The 16,106-nt window shown below is 34.1% G+C and overlaps 1 protein-coding gene across 2 annotated transcripts in view; it reads right to left on the bottom strand.

The window, feature by feature from the left end:
• Positions 1 to 70: 70 nt before the first annotated feature.
• Positions 71 to 16,106, bottom strand: part of snx9b (sorting nexin 9b) — a 34,112-nt gene continuing 18,076 nt past the window's right edge. For both annotated transcript variants that reach the window (XM_073853077.1, XM_073853078.1), the window contains 14 exons: positions 15,614 to 15,776; positions 11,609 to 11,747; positions 11,352 to 11,433; positions 9,727 to 9,852; positions 9,523 to 9,640; positions 9,309 to 9,439; positions 7,868 to 7,974; positions 7,602 to 7,705; positions 7,136 to 7,213; positions 6,839 to 6,915; positions 4,460 to 4,549; positions 3,855 to 3,969; positions 989 to 1,080; positions 71 to 910 (listed from right to left, as the gene is read on the bottom strand). In XM_073853077.1, the coding sequence (XP_073709178.1) occupies positions 863 to 910; positions 989 to 1,080; positions 3,855 to 3,969; positions 4,460 to 4,549; positions 6,839 to 6,915; positions 7,136 to 7,213; positions 7,602 to 7,705; positions 7,868 to 7,974; positions 9,309 to 9,439; positions 9,523 to 9,640; positions 9,727 to 9,852; positions 11,352 to 11,433; positions 11,609 to 11,747; positions 15,614 to 15,776 (1,470 nt within the window). In that variant the 3' untranslated portion in view covers positions 71 to 862. The remainder of the gene's footprint in view (positions 911 to 988; positions 1,081 to 3,854; positions 3,970 to 4,459; positions 4,550 to 6,838; positions 6,916 to 7,135; positions 7,214 to 7,601; positions 7,706 to 7,867; positions 7,975 to 9,308; positions 9,440 to 9,522; positions 9,641 to 9,726; positions 9,853 to 11,351; positions 11,434 to 11,608; positions 11,748 to 15,613; positions 15,777 to 16,106) is intronic.

Raw genomic sequence — 16,106 nt, 5'->3', positions numbered from 1 at the left:
TGCGACTCAGTCACCATCTCAGAGTTTCCTGTTAATCACACTACGTTTTTAGACACTCATACAGACAGAATAGCATACAAATCAGTATTTATTTAATCATAATCTCAATTGTTGTCATTATGTGTGCAAAAGACTTGCAAACACTGCTATACATAAAAAATATATGAACAACATGCATCAGAAGGAGTATAATTTCATTTGTACAGAGTAAGAAATTGGTGATAATTGCACTGAGGTGGAAAGCTGAGCATGATCTCTGTTTGTAATTTGGCTTTGGGGAGAGAGAAAAATAACATCGAAATGTCTCTTATGGGGGAAAAGGACCAGCCCTCCTCTTATTATCTTCTGAAGCCTCCATTGAAAATGATTGGGGTTGTTTTGGCCGTGACCAAACACAAACAGGATGATGCATCTGAAAGGCCACAGTAAAGTTTTTTTTTCTTTTTCTTTTTGCAGGGTCTCTACAAAAATAAGGCACAATCAAACTTACCTTGGCCTCATATATTCACCAGAATATGTTTAGGACATTTGTATAAAAGTCTGTAATGTTACGTATCTCTGCATCTTTTATATTTATCTTAAATCACAACGAACAGAACTTGGAACATCCAAATCAACAACTACATAATTATAATAATTAAAGCCCCCATATAATCTGATATTTTAGTCACAATCTGTAGCTGCTTTTTAAAAACACTTGAGCTTGGCCACGGATCGACGCTATCTTTGGCCTGAGATGGACAGATATTTTTATGGCACTGACATCATGACACGAATAACATGAATAGAAAAACAGAACGAGAATAATCACATAAGGGGAAGAGAGAGAGAGTGAGGCAGCTTCTGGACGGCCGCTCTGCCGTTACATGGTAGTGAACTGACTGTGAGCGTGACGTAGTTTCTCTGCAATCTGCGAAACATGAACAGCGTTTTAATGTTCTAACATTTCAAGAAATTATGGAATTTCACTATTGTTTAGAGACTTTACCTGCTCATAGAATTTGACTTGCTGCTCCAGGTACTGCTGCATCACCCTGTTGTAGTCATAGATACGGTTGCTATGGAAGTGGTTCATCTCAGCTGTGTGGAGGACAGATTGTCAAAATCATCACTTTGAGTTTTGACTTTACAGGATTTTTCTTTTTTCAGTTATTATAGGCAGAAAATATTATCAAGATTGACTAAAAAAAATAACATTCAAGAACATTTTTTGGTAGAAATTAATACTTTCATTTAGCAAGGATGCATTAAATTGAAAAAAATGTGACAGTAAAAACATTTATAAAGTTACAAAAGTTCTAAAAAAAAATTCTGTTTTAAACTTTCTATTCATTAAAGAATCCTGAAAAAATATTTAGAATTTTTCCACAAAACTGTTGTCAACATTGATAAAACATATTTCAAATCAGCATATTAGAATGATTTCTGAAGGAAATTAAGAGTATGATGCTGAAAATTCAGCTTTGCATCACAGGAATAAATCTTAAAATGTATTAATTATTTATTATATTTTTAATAATAATTTCACAATATTACTCCATAAATATAAATATAAAAATATTTATATATACAGTAATGTGTGTATAAATAAATGAGTATATGTATATATAAATAAATGAGTGTATGTGTATGTATATATATATATATATATATACACACACACACACACACACACACACACACACACACACACACACACACACACACACACACACACACACACACACACACACACTTATTTATACACACACTACCAGTCAAAAGTTTTTGAACAGTAAGAATCGTAATGTTTCTAAAGACGTCTCGTCTGCTCACCAAGCAGATGTGATCCAAAATACAGCAAAAACAGTAAAATTTTGAAATATTTTTTACTATTTAAAATAATTGTTTCTATTTGAATATATTTTAAAGTGTAATTTATTCCTGTGATCAAAGCTAAATTTTCAACATCATTACTCCAGTCTTCAGTTCAGTGTCACATGTTCTGTTTTGCTGCTCAAAAAACATTTATTAATATTATTATTATCATCATCAATATTTAAAACAGTGTGTACATTTTTTTCAGGATGTTTTTGATGAATAGAAAGATCCAAAGATCAGAATTTATCTGAAATGAAAAGCTTTTGTAAAAATTGTACAAATGTTAGAAAAATTATAGAAATCAATACTTTTAACAAGGATGCTTTAAATTGTTCACAAGTGACGATAAAGACATTTATAATGTTACAGAAGATTTCTATTTTAGATAAATGCTGTTTTTCTTAACTTCCTATTCATCAAAGAAACCTGAAAAAAATCTATTTAGCTGTTTTCAACATAATAATATTATTAATAGTAAATGTTTTTTGAGCAACAAATCAGAATATTAGAATGATTTCTGAAGGATCATGTGACTGGTTCAATGATGCTTTAAAATCACAGGAATAAATTACATTTCAAAATATATTCAAATAGAAAACAGTTATTTTAAATAGTAAAAAAATAGTAAAAATATTTAAAAATTGTACTGTTTTTGCTGTACAGCAGAAGATACTTAAAAAAAAACGTAAAATTCTTACTGTTCAAAAACCTTTTGACTGGTAGTGTATATATATATATATATATATATATATATATATATATATATATATATATATATATATATATATATATACACTAGGGGTGGGCATAGATTAATTTTTTTAATCTAGATTAATCTAGATTAAATCTTGGAATTAATCTAGATTAAAATGGCTAATTTGAATTCTGCTGAAGGCATTCAGAATATGTGTGCTACCCAAATAATGACTAAACATGTTACGCCATACTTTTATTTTGACAGGTTGCCGTGAAGTTTCTGTTTTTACAGTATGACATGATGCGAGTTTTCTCAAATGAAACGGTATAAGTGACACTCACAGCAGTTTTGGAGATTGAGTTTATCTGTTCATGTGAGATGCAAATGCCAAAAATTACCGGGAGCGTCACATGTGTTTCAGTATGCGTGTAGTAAAAGCGCGTCTCCACCATTCATAGTATGAATTTCATACATACAGCTAGGCAAACGGAACATACCGGATTCATATTAAAACGGTCTTTTTGCATTTCAGTTTTCACAGACACTAGTCCATATCGCGATTTGAATTAAGTGACAGACCATATTTGATTTATGAATCCAAAAAACGACGAATTTACGTGGCATTTCGCGCTATAGTAGATTCGGTTTTAAGAATGGAGGACGACGTGATCCCGTCTGTGTTTTGGCGGAGGAGACATAAACGCGCGACCATATTCTATAGTCTTTGGTATATATCCGCGTTAAACTATCAAGGTGAAAGTCATCATAGCTTGCGTAGTTTAGACCCAGCTCCAAACCCAATTTTGAGAATAGATTAACGGCGATATTTTTTTTATCGCCCGACAAAAGTCTCACGTTAACGCAGCACGTTAACGCCGATAACGGCCCACCACTAATATACACACATACACACAGAAATAAATAAAATGCAGTATTATAAATGATCTTATTTTACACAGTCATGTGCAGTGTATAATACTATAAAACAATATGACAACAATATAAAACAGAAAAGAATATTTTAAAGATTTTTTTCATGCATTTTCCACTTCACAGGTTTTGAAAAAACAAGTACTGACTAAAGAAATTTCCATGGCTTTTCCAAGCCTGGAAATCACTCATATTTCCCGGTTTTCCAGCCCCGTGGGAACCCTGTACTTTACTCTGTTTGTGTCTATTGGGCCTTGAAAATTATAGTTATGTTTCCAGCATTCTAATGTTGTCTTAACATCATGTAAGTCTTAGTGTAATTATGATGTATGTCAAACTTCCAAAGGTGGTTTTGGGGTCACAATACCTTGCAGAGCGTATGACATGGTGCTGGCGCGTTTAGACATGCCAATCTTTTCCGAGGAGGTGATTTTACCAGCGGCCACTAATTTATCTGCTTCCTTTACCTTCTCTATGGCAGCCTGTGTAAAAGAAATGCAGTCAGCCAAGTCATTTCTCCAATTTTCATATCTTTGTATCCACCTTTTTCTTCCCGTAAGAAAAAGTCTATACATTTTATAGGTCTGGCTTCCGGTCTCATCCGCATCCAGCTATTTTAAGCTCTTTTGCTGCTTGATATTGCAAATTGGTGTGTCTTACCATATTATTTTAATGAATTATCTTAATTATGAACTCACTGGTTTGTAGAGCAAACAGTTTTACCGTTCACTGCACAATGTTATTCTTCTCATTATTTCTCTATTGCAGATAACGAACCAGAAGTCTCACCCATAGGCTTACTTCTGTGCTGAGGAAAAAGGTGGATATAATCTACTGCTCTGTTCAAACACTTACTGAGGTGCTTGAAAGATCACTTATGAATTTCTATGACAGTTAGTGTGCTCACTAAGTTTTAAAATTGTTTGAGTTTATTAGAGCTGCTAGTCTGAATATTAGCCCTTTCTCGTTTACCTTGTGAACTCCAATAGTGTCAGGAAAGCATCCCAGCAGACCTTTGTACTCATTGTTAGTTTCCATGAGGAAGTGAAGGTCTTTCTTGGGCTAGAGTGAGAGAGAGAGAGAGAGAGAGAGAGAGAGACAAAACTGAATGACTAAATCAGATGGTGCACAAACACACCCAGGGTCACTTCATTCAACCGCTCACGAAACGTTTACGTCACTCACACACATATGCATGCGTACGCACGGAAAACGCTTTCACTCGTAGACAAGAATCAGAATTCAACTAGACTGAAACAGCCATTAGAGGCTGGAGAAAACAGCAAACTGAAACAATTCTCTTACAACTAGACTCAATTAATCATTAAACAACAGGTAATTCAGTTCTTTTTTAAAGGTGACGTATAATAAAAATCGGACTTTTTCCATGTTTAAGTTCTATAATCGGTCAGTGGATTTATTTATTTTATTGTATATTACGCTGCAGCCACACAGATCTAATATAAATAATACATTTTTTAAACAGCTGTTAACAGACAAAAATTACTTTTTGTAGCTCCTCATGTGTGTTTTAATGAACTTGTGTGTATTTTGACATTTTAAGCGCAATAAGACATGAAAGAGAACTTAGTTTAATATTCACATGCCGTGTGACGGCAGTTTTCTGTGCATGTGTTTCAGATGTGTGCATTTAGAAAATCTCATATCAGAAGTTTCGGTGAATATGATTTAAAACGCATGACTTTAGCACGATAGATATGATAATGAAATATCAAACAGATGTTTTTTTTTTTTTAGCAGAATATCTGAGGTACTAGCTGTAAAGGCACAGTCCTATTCTAGAAAAGGGGGCGGAGAGCAGCAGCTCATTTGCATTCAAACAGACATGCAGCTATATTTCTGCTTCCACTCAAAGTGGGCATTTTCAAAATTATATAATAAATGATATGTGGGGTATTTTGAGCTGAAACTTCACAGAGACATTCTGGGGAAACCTGAGACTTATTTTACATATTGTAAAAAGGGGTTAATAATAATAATAATAATAAATAGGTCTTCTTTAATAATAAAATTTTAATTATATGTAAATAAATGATTTAGGTTAACCAATAAAAAACATTGGTCTGTAACTTCAATTGTTTGGTCAGAAAACATTTTGAGGTAGTCAAAAACACATAAGACATCGCCTTTTTTCCCCATTTTATTCTCTTTACTGCTAGATGACATGAAGGGCTAACAGAGCTCTAAAAATAACCAAGGCTACACTGGTGACACAAGACCACTTACCAGACAAGCGCCTTCAACGATCACAGTTTGGAGGCCAAACAACAATGTTTTCATTCATTGTGTAATTAAGTGTAATTCAGGATGAAGTTTTCCTCCCATCTACACAGCTGCTTTCAGGGTCCTGATCACCCTTTCAGGGCTTATTTTTCGATAATGACCTTACATGCGTTACTATTCAAAAGTTTGGGATTTAAGTAACTGATTTTTTTTTTTTTTTACTTTATATTCATCAGAGAATCGTGGAAAAAGTTTATTAGTGGATTGCAGTTTTTGACATTATTTTAAATAACTTAAAATATCAGTTTACTATATTAATATAATTTAAAATATTATTTATTTCTGTGATGAAAATCTGAATTTTCAGCATCAATACTCTAGTCTTCAGTGTCACATGATCCTTCAGAAATTTGTATATGCTTATTATTGTTGGAAGCAGTTGTGCTGCTTAATATTTTTTGGAACCTTTGCTTTTTTTCAGGATTCTGTGATGAATAAAAAGTTAAAAAAGAACAGCATTTACTCAAAATAGAAATATTTTCTAACAATCTAAGTCTTTACTATCACTTTTTATTAATTTAACACATCCTTGCTGAATAAAAGTATTGACTTCCTTGAAACAAAAAACGAACCTGTCACTGCATCAGCTCACAGCAGTTTGTGCAGTAATTAGGCTAGCAAAAAATGTAAAATACAAATAAAATATAATTGGCTGAATCGTATAAATGCTGGATTAAGATCGTGAGGGGGGTCGAATAGAGATCGCGATCTTTTAACAATTAATTGTGGAGCTCTAGTATACAGTACATAAAGTTTTAAATTGTAATAATTTACAGCATCACTGTTTAAACTGCACCTTTAATCAAGCAAATGCAGCCTTGAAGAGCATAAAATACTTTTCAAAAACACTAAAAATAATCTAGCTACCCCTAAACTTTTAAATGTAAATGGTGTATAATAAAATCTGGTAATATATAAGGATGTTTTGATGCACAAATCATTTACAGTTACACTTCTCCTATAACATAAGAGGCTGTGTGAGACATAACTTCCTAATACTGTATAAGAGAGAACTGAGACAGTGTTTTATTAAAGTTCTTCTAATACCTGCTCCGCCACCATCTGAGCGATCTCCTCATAGGTCTTTCCTGCCGCCGTCAGCGCGTCTGTGAGCGTAGCCTCTCCTTTGAGTCAAACAAAACCACACATTCAGGATAACCAAAATACTAATGGTTGAACATATAACGCAAAGACTGCTGGTCAAATCTAAAGTAAGGTGAGTGAAAAAGGAACAAGAAAGTGCTGAATAAAGTTCTCAGAACTAGACCAGATGTCAAAAAGAGAACAAAACATTTTTACCTCATTAATTTTCATTAGTAAGAGGAACCAAATAGTTTCTGATACCTTCATATCCACTGCTAATGAACACTGAGGACAGGTTTTGGAAAGCTTTGCCAATCCGTTGATATTCTTTTGGAAGAGCTGAGAAAAACAAACAGGAAATAAGACTAATCAACTCGAGACTCTTAAAACTTGAAGTATGACATTTAATTTGTGGAGATTTTTTCACAATGCACTCCAGTCAAATTCAGCTTTTTAAAGTTGGACAGTAAAAATTTGCCTCTGTTTCCGAGGTTCAAAATTTTACAAACAGGCAAATTTAAATGTAATTTATTCCTGTGACACAAGGCAAAATTTTTCAGCATCTTTACTCCAGACTTCAGTGTCACATGCTCCTTCAGAAATTATTCTAATATGCTGATTTATTAATCAAGATACATTTTTACATACACACATATACATATACATATATATATATTCACATATATGCTTATGGAGTGCAACTTTGAGTATCATAAGTGATACTCACGGCCTGTGCAACGTTTCCAATGTTCATTTCCTATTGTCAGCAAGTCTTTCACACCGTCGTCCATCGCCCTGGAGAAACGGTTGAACTGCTCACACTTCTGCTCTCTGAAGGTAACAAGACAACACAGATGCACTTCCATCAACATGAAGAGGTTACTTGTTATTATCTGGCAACCCATCTTTGACCAGCTACAAATCAGTTTCTGGCTTATCATATTAACTGGGGTTGGTTGATCTAACAATAAATCCAGCTAATAACCAACTTACACTTCAGTAATATCCATGTCTGGCAAGCCCTCAGGCTCTATTGTGGAAAAAATCATGACTCCGACTGTCTCGTCTTTCTCTGCTTTTCTCTTTCCCGTTTTCCAGTCCTGTAATACAGATTAATAATAACAAAAGTAAAGGCTTGTCTAAAAACCTACAGCATTTTGCTGGATGTTTAGGTGGAAGATACAAAGGGGCCAAAGGAAAACTGATGAATCTATATATTTACAGTTGAGGTCAAAGTTTACATACACTTCACAGAATCTGCAAAATGTTAATTATTTTACCAAAATAACAGAGATCATACAAAATGCATGTTATTTTTTATTTAGTGCTGACCTGAATAAGATATTTCACATACAGTATAGTCCACAAGAGAAAATAATAGTTGAATTTATAAAAATGATCCCATTCAAAAGTTTACATACACTTGATTCTTAATACTGTGTTGTTGCCCGAATGATCCACAGCTGTTTTTTTTATATAATGATAGTTGTTCATGAATCCCTTGTTTGTCCCCAACAGTTAAACTGCCCACTCTTCTTCAGAAAAATCCTTCAGGTCCCACAAATTCTTTGGTTTTTCAGCATTTTTGTGTATGTGAACTCTTTCCAACAATGACTATGTTTTTGAGATCCATCTTTTCACACTGAGGACAACTGAGGGACTCATATGCAACTATTACTGAACTCTCACTGATGCTTCAGAAGCAAAAACAATGCATTAAGAGCTGGGGGGTGAAAACGTTTTGAATTTGAAGATCAGGGTAAATTTAACTTATTTTGTCTTTGAGGAAAAATGTATCTTCTGTAGCTTCTGAAGAGCAGTACCAAATAAAAAAATATGATATTTAGGCAAAATAAGAAAAATGTACACATCTTCATTCTGTTCAAAAGTTTACACCCCTGGCTCGTAATGCATCGTTTTTCCTTCTGAAATATCAGTGAGCGTTTGAACCTTCTGTAATAATTGCTTATGAGTCCCTCAGTTGTCCTCAGCGTGAAAAGACGGATCTCAAAATCATACAGTCATTGTTGGAAAGGGTTCAAATACACAAAAATTTTGGAAAGCCAAAGAATTTGTGGGACCTAAAGGATTTTTCTGTAGAACAGCGGGCAGTTTAACTTTTCAAGACAAAAAAAGGACTCATGAACAACTATCACTAAACAAACAAAACAAAAAAATAGCTGTGGGTCATTCAGGTAACAACGCAGTATTAAGAATCAAGCATATGTAAACTTTTGAACGGGGTCATGTTTATAAACTCAACTATTATTTTCTCTTGTGGACTATATGTAAACGTAATTTATGTGAAATATCTTATTCAGGTCAGTACTAAATAAAAAAATAAAAAATAACACGTATTATGTATCATCCCTTTTATTTTGGTAAAATAACATTTAGCAAATTCTGACCTCAACTGTATTTAAACACTCTTTACCTTCTCATCTTTGTAGGAGAGAAACAGCTGGAAGACTTCACTGCAGGAGATAACCGGATGCCGGCACATTCGCGTCATCCAACCCTGAAGCCTCTCCATGCGCATTTTTATAAATTCCTCCTCAAATCGACCTAAAAGCGGTGTATTAATCAACCTCATACCATTTCCATTTGAACTTCTTTACAGTGAACAGTAAGTAAAAAAAAGTGCTTACCTGTCACCTGTTTATCAGGCAGGCAGGGGATTGGAATGGCCGACCCATATTTATCCAAAAGTCTTTCATATAACCAATCGAAGTGCTTGTATCTGTGATTGACAGGCTTGTTTGTGGTCTGCAAAAACATTGGATGACATGAAACATCAGCTGGAATCATTAAGATGGAGGTGCTTATGCAAGCATGATGCTTTCTGTACTTACAGTAGGTGTGACTTGGTACTCAATGTAACTCTTGAGGCCATACATTTTGGAGCCCTTTTTAGGGTCAGCGACAACACAGTCTAGCTGATAGTCTGGATACGCCCACACTGGGCCAACCTCTCCTCCCTGAAATACAGTATATATACACACATTCATATCATATTAAAATTGTATAGCAATTAAAATCCTTTATGGAGCCACAAGTACCATTTCTAATCAACCTAAGGGTCATCAACTTAAAGGTCCACTGAAGTGGGCAATTATCCTGCCACTGAACTGAAGCAGACTGTGTGAAAGCTGTGGTGGTTTTGCGTGACAGCGCAAAACCAGACTTCTTTTGCCCCAATTGAAAGCATTTGTACACTGCCTGAATCATTCCCCATTCCCATTCACCATACAGAAAAAACTAACTCTGTGAATAAGTGACTAATTTCAGCCGCAACTTCAACGTCTATTTATAGTGTATGGGGCGGGAAGCTTTGTAATCTAGAGAGCATCTGATTGGACAGAAAGTGCAGGATGATGTCATCAACATCATTGATCCGCATTGGCAGAAGTTAGAGACTGTAAGTTTTGAATGCTTACATCTTGTAAATGCAAATTTTAGTTTTTTTTTCCACACTTATCTCATAGATAATCTTAAGGCTAACATATTCATCCTAAAAGCCAAAAAATAATTTTGATTTCATGGGAACTTTAAAACAGAAATCACACTCTCATATCTCACTAACAGATGTTTGTTCCTGTTTGAAGCATCAACTCACTTAATTTTCTTCAGTTTCTCAGAACACAAGATTTTCTTTTGCATTTCAAGTAAATGTAATTTGATTTAAAGCTGTTTAGATATTTGCATTGGAAAAGACGGCGCAAGTTACACATTTTTGTCAGTGCATGCAACATTTAATTCTATATCTATGAATTTCAGACTTTCTGCTCTGATTTAAGACTTTAAGGCCTTAAAAGCAGGTTAGTTACTTTTAATGGAAAGTAATACATTACGTTATTTTGCGTTACTTCTGGGCTTGTTTATTTGTTTTTAATAAGAAAAAACCCAAAAGTTATATTTTTTGGCAACTGTAAGGGCCTTTAACACCAAAAGTAAAATTACTGGACTGGATAGGTGTCAGTGAATAAATGGGAAAATATTTGAAAAAGTAACTCAAATTTTAAAGTAATGCAATACTTTACTAGTTACTTTAAAAAGTAATCTGATTACGAATCTCGTGTTATTTGTAATGCGTTACTCCCAACACTGGTCCGACCAAAATGTGTATTTGCATACCTGGTTGCGCAGACATGATACGTCATCAGCACATTCCAGTGAGAATGAAAGGTGTTATGATTGTAATATTATGCGCTTTGTACTATAATGTTTTCTCATCATGAGGTAATCTGACAGCATTGCATTCAACCCTCCACCAATGCAGTTTCACATTACGTCACAGGTTAGCCTTTGGTCAGCCTGTTTGTGTGTTTTGGGGAAGGTGTGGCTTTGCAAAGTGATTATGCAGAGAGGGTGGGGATCTATCATTCAAAGCTAGCTTGCTATTGCTAGCCTTTCTGAAATCACCTACCCTTCCTTTAATTTGTGGAAAGGCAATTTAAGACTTTAAGAGTGGGCTTACGTAAACAGGCAACTTGGTTCCTTTGGCGGGCTGTTTGGACAGCAGGTACAGCTCAGGACCTGATTTGGAGAAGCCAGGGAATCTGCAAAGAGAAGATGCTGCTTACAATGGACATAAAAACAAAATTATAAAAAAATGAAAATATAATTCAGAAAGCACACATGAAAAAGCACATCAACTGGATTATGTCTCTATTATGTGTATTATTATGTGACTCTTGGGTGTACATCCAGTCTGTGTGGTGTGATCTGACTTACTTGTTGAGGGCAATTTTCATAGATGAACCATGAGCTCCGCCTCTGTTTATAGCCCCACCCTCTCCAGCCTCAGACTCAGCATAACCACCCGATGACTTCACATCATCCCACTCCTCGTCCCACTCATCGTCTTCTGCACCTATAAACAGTCATTACACACACTTCAAACATACAGTTGAATTCAAAAGTTTACATACACCTTGCGGAATCTGCAAAATGTTAATTATTTTACCAAAATAAGAGGGATTATACAAAATGCATGTTATTTTTATTTAGTACTGACACGAATAAGATACTTCTCATAAAAGACATTTACATACACATGATGTTTGCTCATGAATCCCTTGGAATTCTGTTTTTTCAGCTTTTTCGTATATTTTAACACGTTACAACAATGACTGTATGACTTTGAGATCCATCTTTTCACACTGAGGACAATTGATGGACTCATATGGAAGTATTACAGAAGGCTCAAATGCTCACCGATGCTTCAGAAGGAAAAACAATGCATTATGAGCCAGGGGGTGAAAACTTTTGGACAGAATGAAGATGTGTACATTTTTCATATTTTGCCTAAATATCATATTTTTTTCATTTAGTACTGCCCTTCAGAAGCTACAGAAGACACATACATGTTTCCCAGAAGACAAAATAAGCTAAATTTACCTTGATCTTCAAATTTAAGTCTTTGAACCCTTTGTCATAGTTGCATATGAGTCCCTCAGTTGTCCTCAGTGTGAAAAGATCTCAAAATCATACAGTCATTGTTGGAAAGGGTGCAAATACATAAAAATGCTGAAAAGTCAAAGAATTTGTGGGACCTGTAGGATTTTTCTGAAGCACATCAGGCAGTTTAACTGTTCAGGACAAACAAGGAACTCATGAACAACTATCACTAAACAAAACAGAACAAATAAACACAGCTGTGGATCAAGTATTAAGAATCAAGTGTATGTAAACTTTTGAACAGGGTCATTTTTATAAATTCAATTATTATTTTTTCTTATGGACTATTATGTAAACATCTTTTAAGCAAAATATCTTATTCAGGTCAGTACTAAATATAAAATAACATGCATTTTGAATGATCTCTTTTAATTTGGTACAATAATTAACATTTTGCAGATTCTGCAAGGTGTTCATGTAAATTTTTGACTTCAACTGCTTCAAACTAAAAAGCACTTTGTGAACCAGGTGTTAGTTATCCAAACACACTCAAGACAAATCATCCATGCTAACTAGCCTCTGATAAAGCTTCAATATTTGTAGTTTGTGCAAAAACTGGTCGCCGTCACATAATTATAATATATACTGTATATATAGAGAGAGAGATTGTATGTAATATACAATTGTATAATAAATATTCAAAGTTTTATACATTAAAGGTTTTTGAAAAGTATTAAAATGAATGAAGGAATGCTAAACAGTTTCCAAGTCAGTTTTAATATGAAAAATATAACAAAAAAAAAAACATTTATATATGTTAGTTTTAATAAAACCCCTGAGACATAAACATGCCTGTACTTGAGCAAAAACTCATAAATTGAGGCTGTGTTAAGTAACCAAAACATTTCACAGCAACAAGCCCTACAAAACACTCTCACACATTCCTGTGAGTTTCTGGCAACTGTTTGGCTCATGCAGCTTGTTATTAAAAACACATTTACATCCTCACATGAATTCCATGGTTTACCTGAGAGCTCAATAAGACATGGGTAGGGGTAAATGTCTTCAGAGAAAAGGAAAAGATAATTTGTTATGGTAAAATAAGTCTTTTAAGTTTCTTTCTGACAACAAATATCACCTCTACAGAGTCTAACGTGCATTATGCATTGATTGCACAAGTGTTCAGTGGAAAAATAAAACTATATTTAATTTCTAGAATGTTATGAGTTCATGAGTAATTCGGTGAAAGAGTCATCTTGTCTGCGGGAATAAATCAGTTTTCAGGGGAAAACATCTTTAAAACAAATCCACATGCTCTGCTTGTCTATATAGGACACAGACTTGTAGAAGCTGAATTTTACAGCACATGGAAATGTTGAATTTCAGTTTCTTATTTCTCCAAAACAGACCAAAACCAACGGAGTTCCAGAGATGACACCATTGCTGGCAAACTTCAGCCTAACACATGACTCATAGTCATAGATGAGATCACTGAGCCACGCCCACGTATTCCACAACTACTTGTAAAACAACTTCCATATTTTTACATACTTTGATATACAACAGTGCATATTAAATACCATTTCCGCTGTCACAGTGCAGCTTAAACAAGTACCAGGAAATGCACTGTGCAGTATGCTAGTTTTCTATTATTAAAGCATTCTTACACTCTTGTACAGTAGTTTGTTTTGGTAATATAAAAAATCTGCCAAGAACATCCATGTAACATTATGCAGCACTTTGGCTACTCACAAACTCCTTTCTGAAGAGCCTTTCTTTTTTCTAAATATCCTGGACTGAAACCCTTAAAGAGGAATGTAATAGCTCCCGGTGAGGAATAAACATTATGATAAGTATTTTTGCCTTGTGGCTGTGGAGTTTTCCGTTTAAGACAGTGAACAAGACACACTGCATTGAAAGACCATTAACAGAATTAAATCACTGCAAAATATTTCTTACGATATATAACATCTAGAGTTTCCACACTTTTTGCCCTATGTATTTCGAAGACCCCTCTATGCATTGGCAATTACAGAATAAGGTAAAAAAAAAGATAAAAACCCACAATTACCTTTTTATTTTTTATTCATTGGCGGAAATGGGCTTCTATAAAAAATGACTAAAACACAAAAAATGAGCAATTGTGAATATTTTTGAAACTTCTTAGACATTTTAAAAATAGAAATATACATTTCATTAGTTATACTAAGGTCTAAAATGCTTTATTGGTAGAAACTGTGAGTAATTGTGAATTTTTTTAAAACTTCTATTTATTGGCATTTACGGAATAAGGACTTTTAAAAATCGTATTGATTTAGACTGGTTTGATAATGAATCATTAAGCCAAAAAAAAGTACAAAAAGTATCATTTTTGGAATGAAATCCGCCACTGAATAAAAAAACATTTAAAATTATTTTATGACTTTAAATTAAATTATGACTTTTCTCACAATTCAGACTTTTTTTCTACCAATTTTGAGTTTACATCTTGCAATTCTGAGTTTACAAACTCACAATTCTGACTTTTTCTCAGAATTGCGAGTTTATATCCCACTGTTGAGGAAAAAAGTCAGAATTGCGAGTTTATATCTCACAATTCTGACTTCATTTCTCGGAAACGGGTGTCCATAAAAATGACTGGAACACAACAAGCTTAAAATTAATACATTTGAATAAAATAAAAATAAAACATTTATATAATGAATATACACTGCCCTCCAAAAGTTTGGAAACACCCGTGGCAAAGTGTGCTTTTAGACGATATCAGCATAGTGTGAATCATCTTTGGGCAATCCTTCAGGAGGCTTGGAGTAATATATCAAGTCAATGTTTGAATAAACTGACAGCTCGGATGCTCAGATTATGCAGAGCTGTAATAGCTGCTAATGGTGGATATTTTGATAATTCAAAAATGTAATTTTTTTTTCTATGGATAAACTGTTTATAATAAGATAATTTTTAATAAATAAATAAAATAAATAAATTTATAATAAAATATGTTTATGTAGTTTGTGCACAAATTAACACAAATTAAAAAGGATTCATGCCAACATTGTCCAAAACCCCACTTTTCTAGGGCGTTTCCAAACTTTTGGAGAGCAGTGTACACTTTATCAGTTACATAATAAGTTGTGTTTCCAAATTCCTAAAAAATATTCAGTTTTAATTTTAATTACATAATTTACGAAAACTAGGAGGGTTCCAAGGAGTAAAAACAATCTGAAAACAAAAATAGGGCTAGGAGGCCTTCAAATATTGTTGTGGACAATGGCACACCTTTGAATTCAAGAAGTTTGAGAACCACTAGATTAGACTGAATGGGTTTATTTGAGTTTTTACCTGGACCCTGGTAGGCCTGCGGATGCCCGTGTCCTCCAGCATGCCATGCATTGCTGCTGGTTTTCCCCGTCTCTGTGCCCTCTGGCTGAGCTGCCCAGTTATTAGAAAATCCCCCAGACGCATTATTGTCAAATACTGCCCATGGGTCATTACCATTACTTGTCTGAAAGAAGAAAAAAGAACAACAAGTTTACAATTAGTAAGAAACAAAAAGCATTAAAAAGGAGCATTACCACTAGTAGTCTCAGACCAAGCAATGCAGTTGAACTATTTACAAACAATATTAAAGGGATAGTTCACCCAAAAATAAAAATTCTCTCATTAAAGGGGTCATATGATGTTGCATTATTTTGTGTTTATGCGGTTTGAGATTAAAAAAACATTTTTCACATACTGTACATTATTGTTGCTCCTCTCTGCTCCGCCTTTCTGAAACGCTTCGATGTTTACAAAACTGTGAGGTGTTCTCTGATTGGTCAGCTATCCGGTGCGT

Source organism: Garra rufa, chromosome 13, assembly GCF_049309525.1.
Source record: "Garra rufa chromosome 13, GarRuf1.0, whole genome shotgun sequence".
Taxonomy (NCBI): domain Eukaryota; kingdom Metazoa; phylum Chordata; class Actinopteri; order Cypriniformes; family Cyprinidae; genus Garra; species Garra rufa.
Note: the sequence above shows the minus strand (reverse complement) of the source record. Positions and strands in the feature narration are given on the sequence as shown.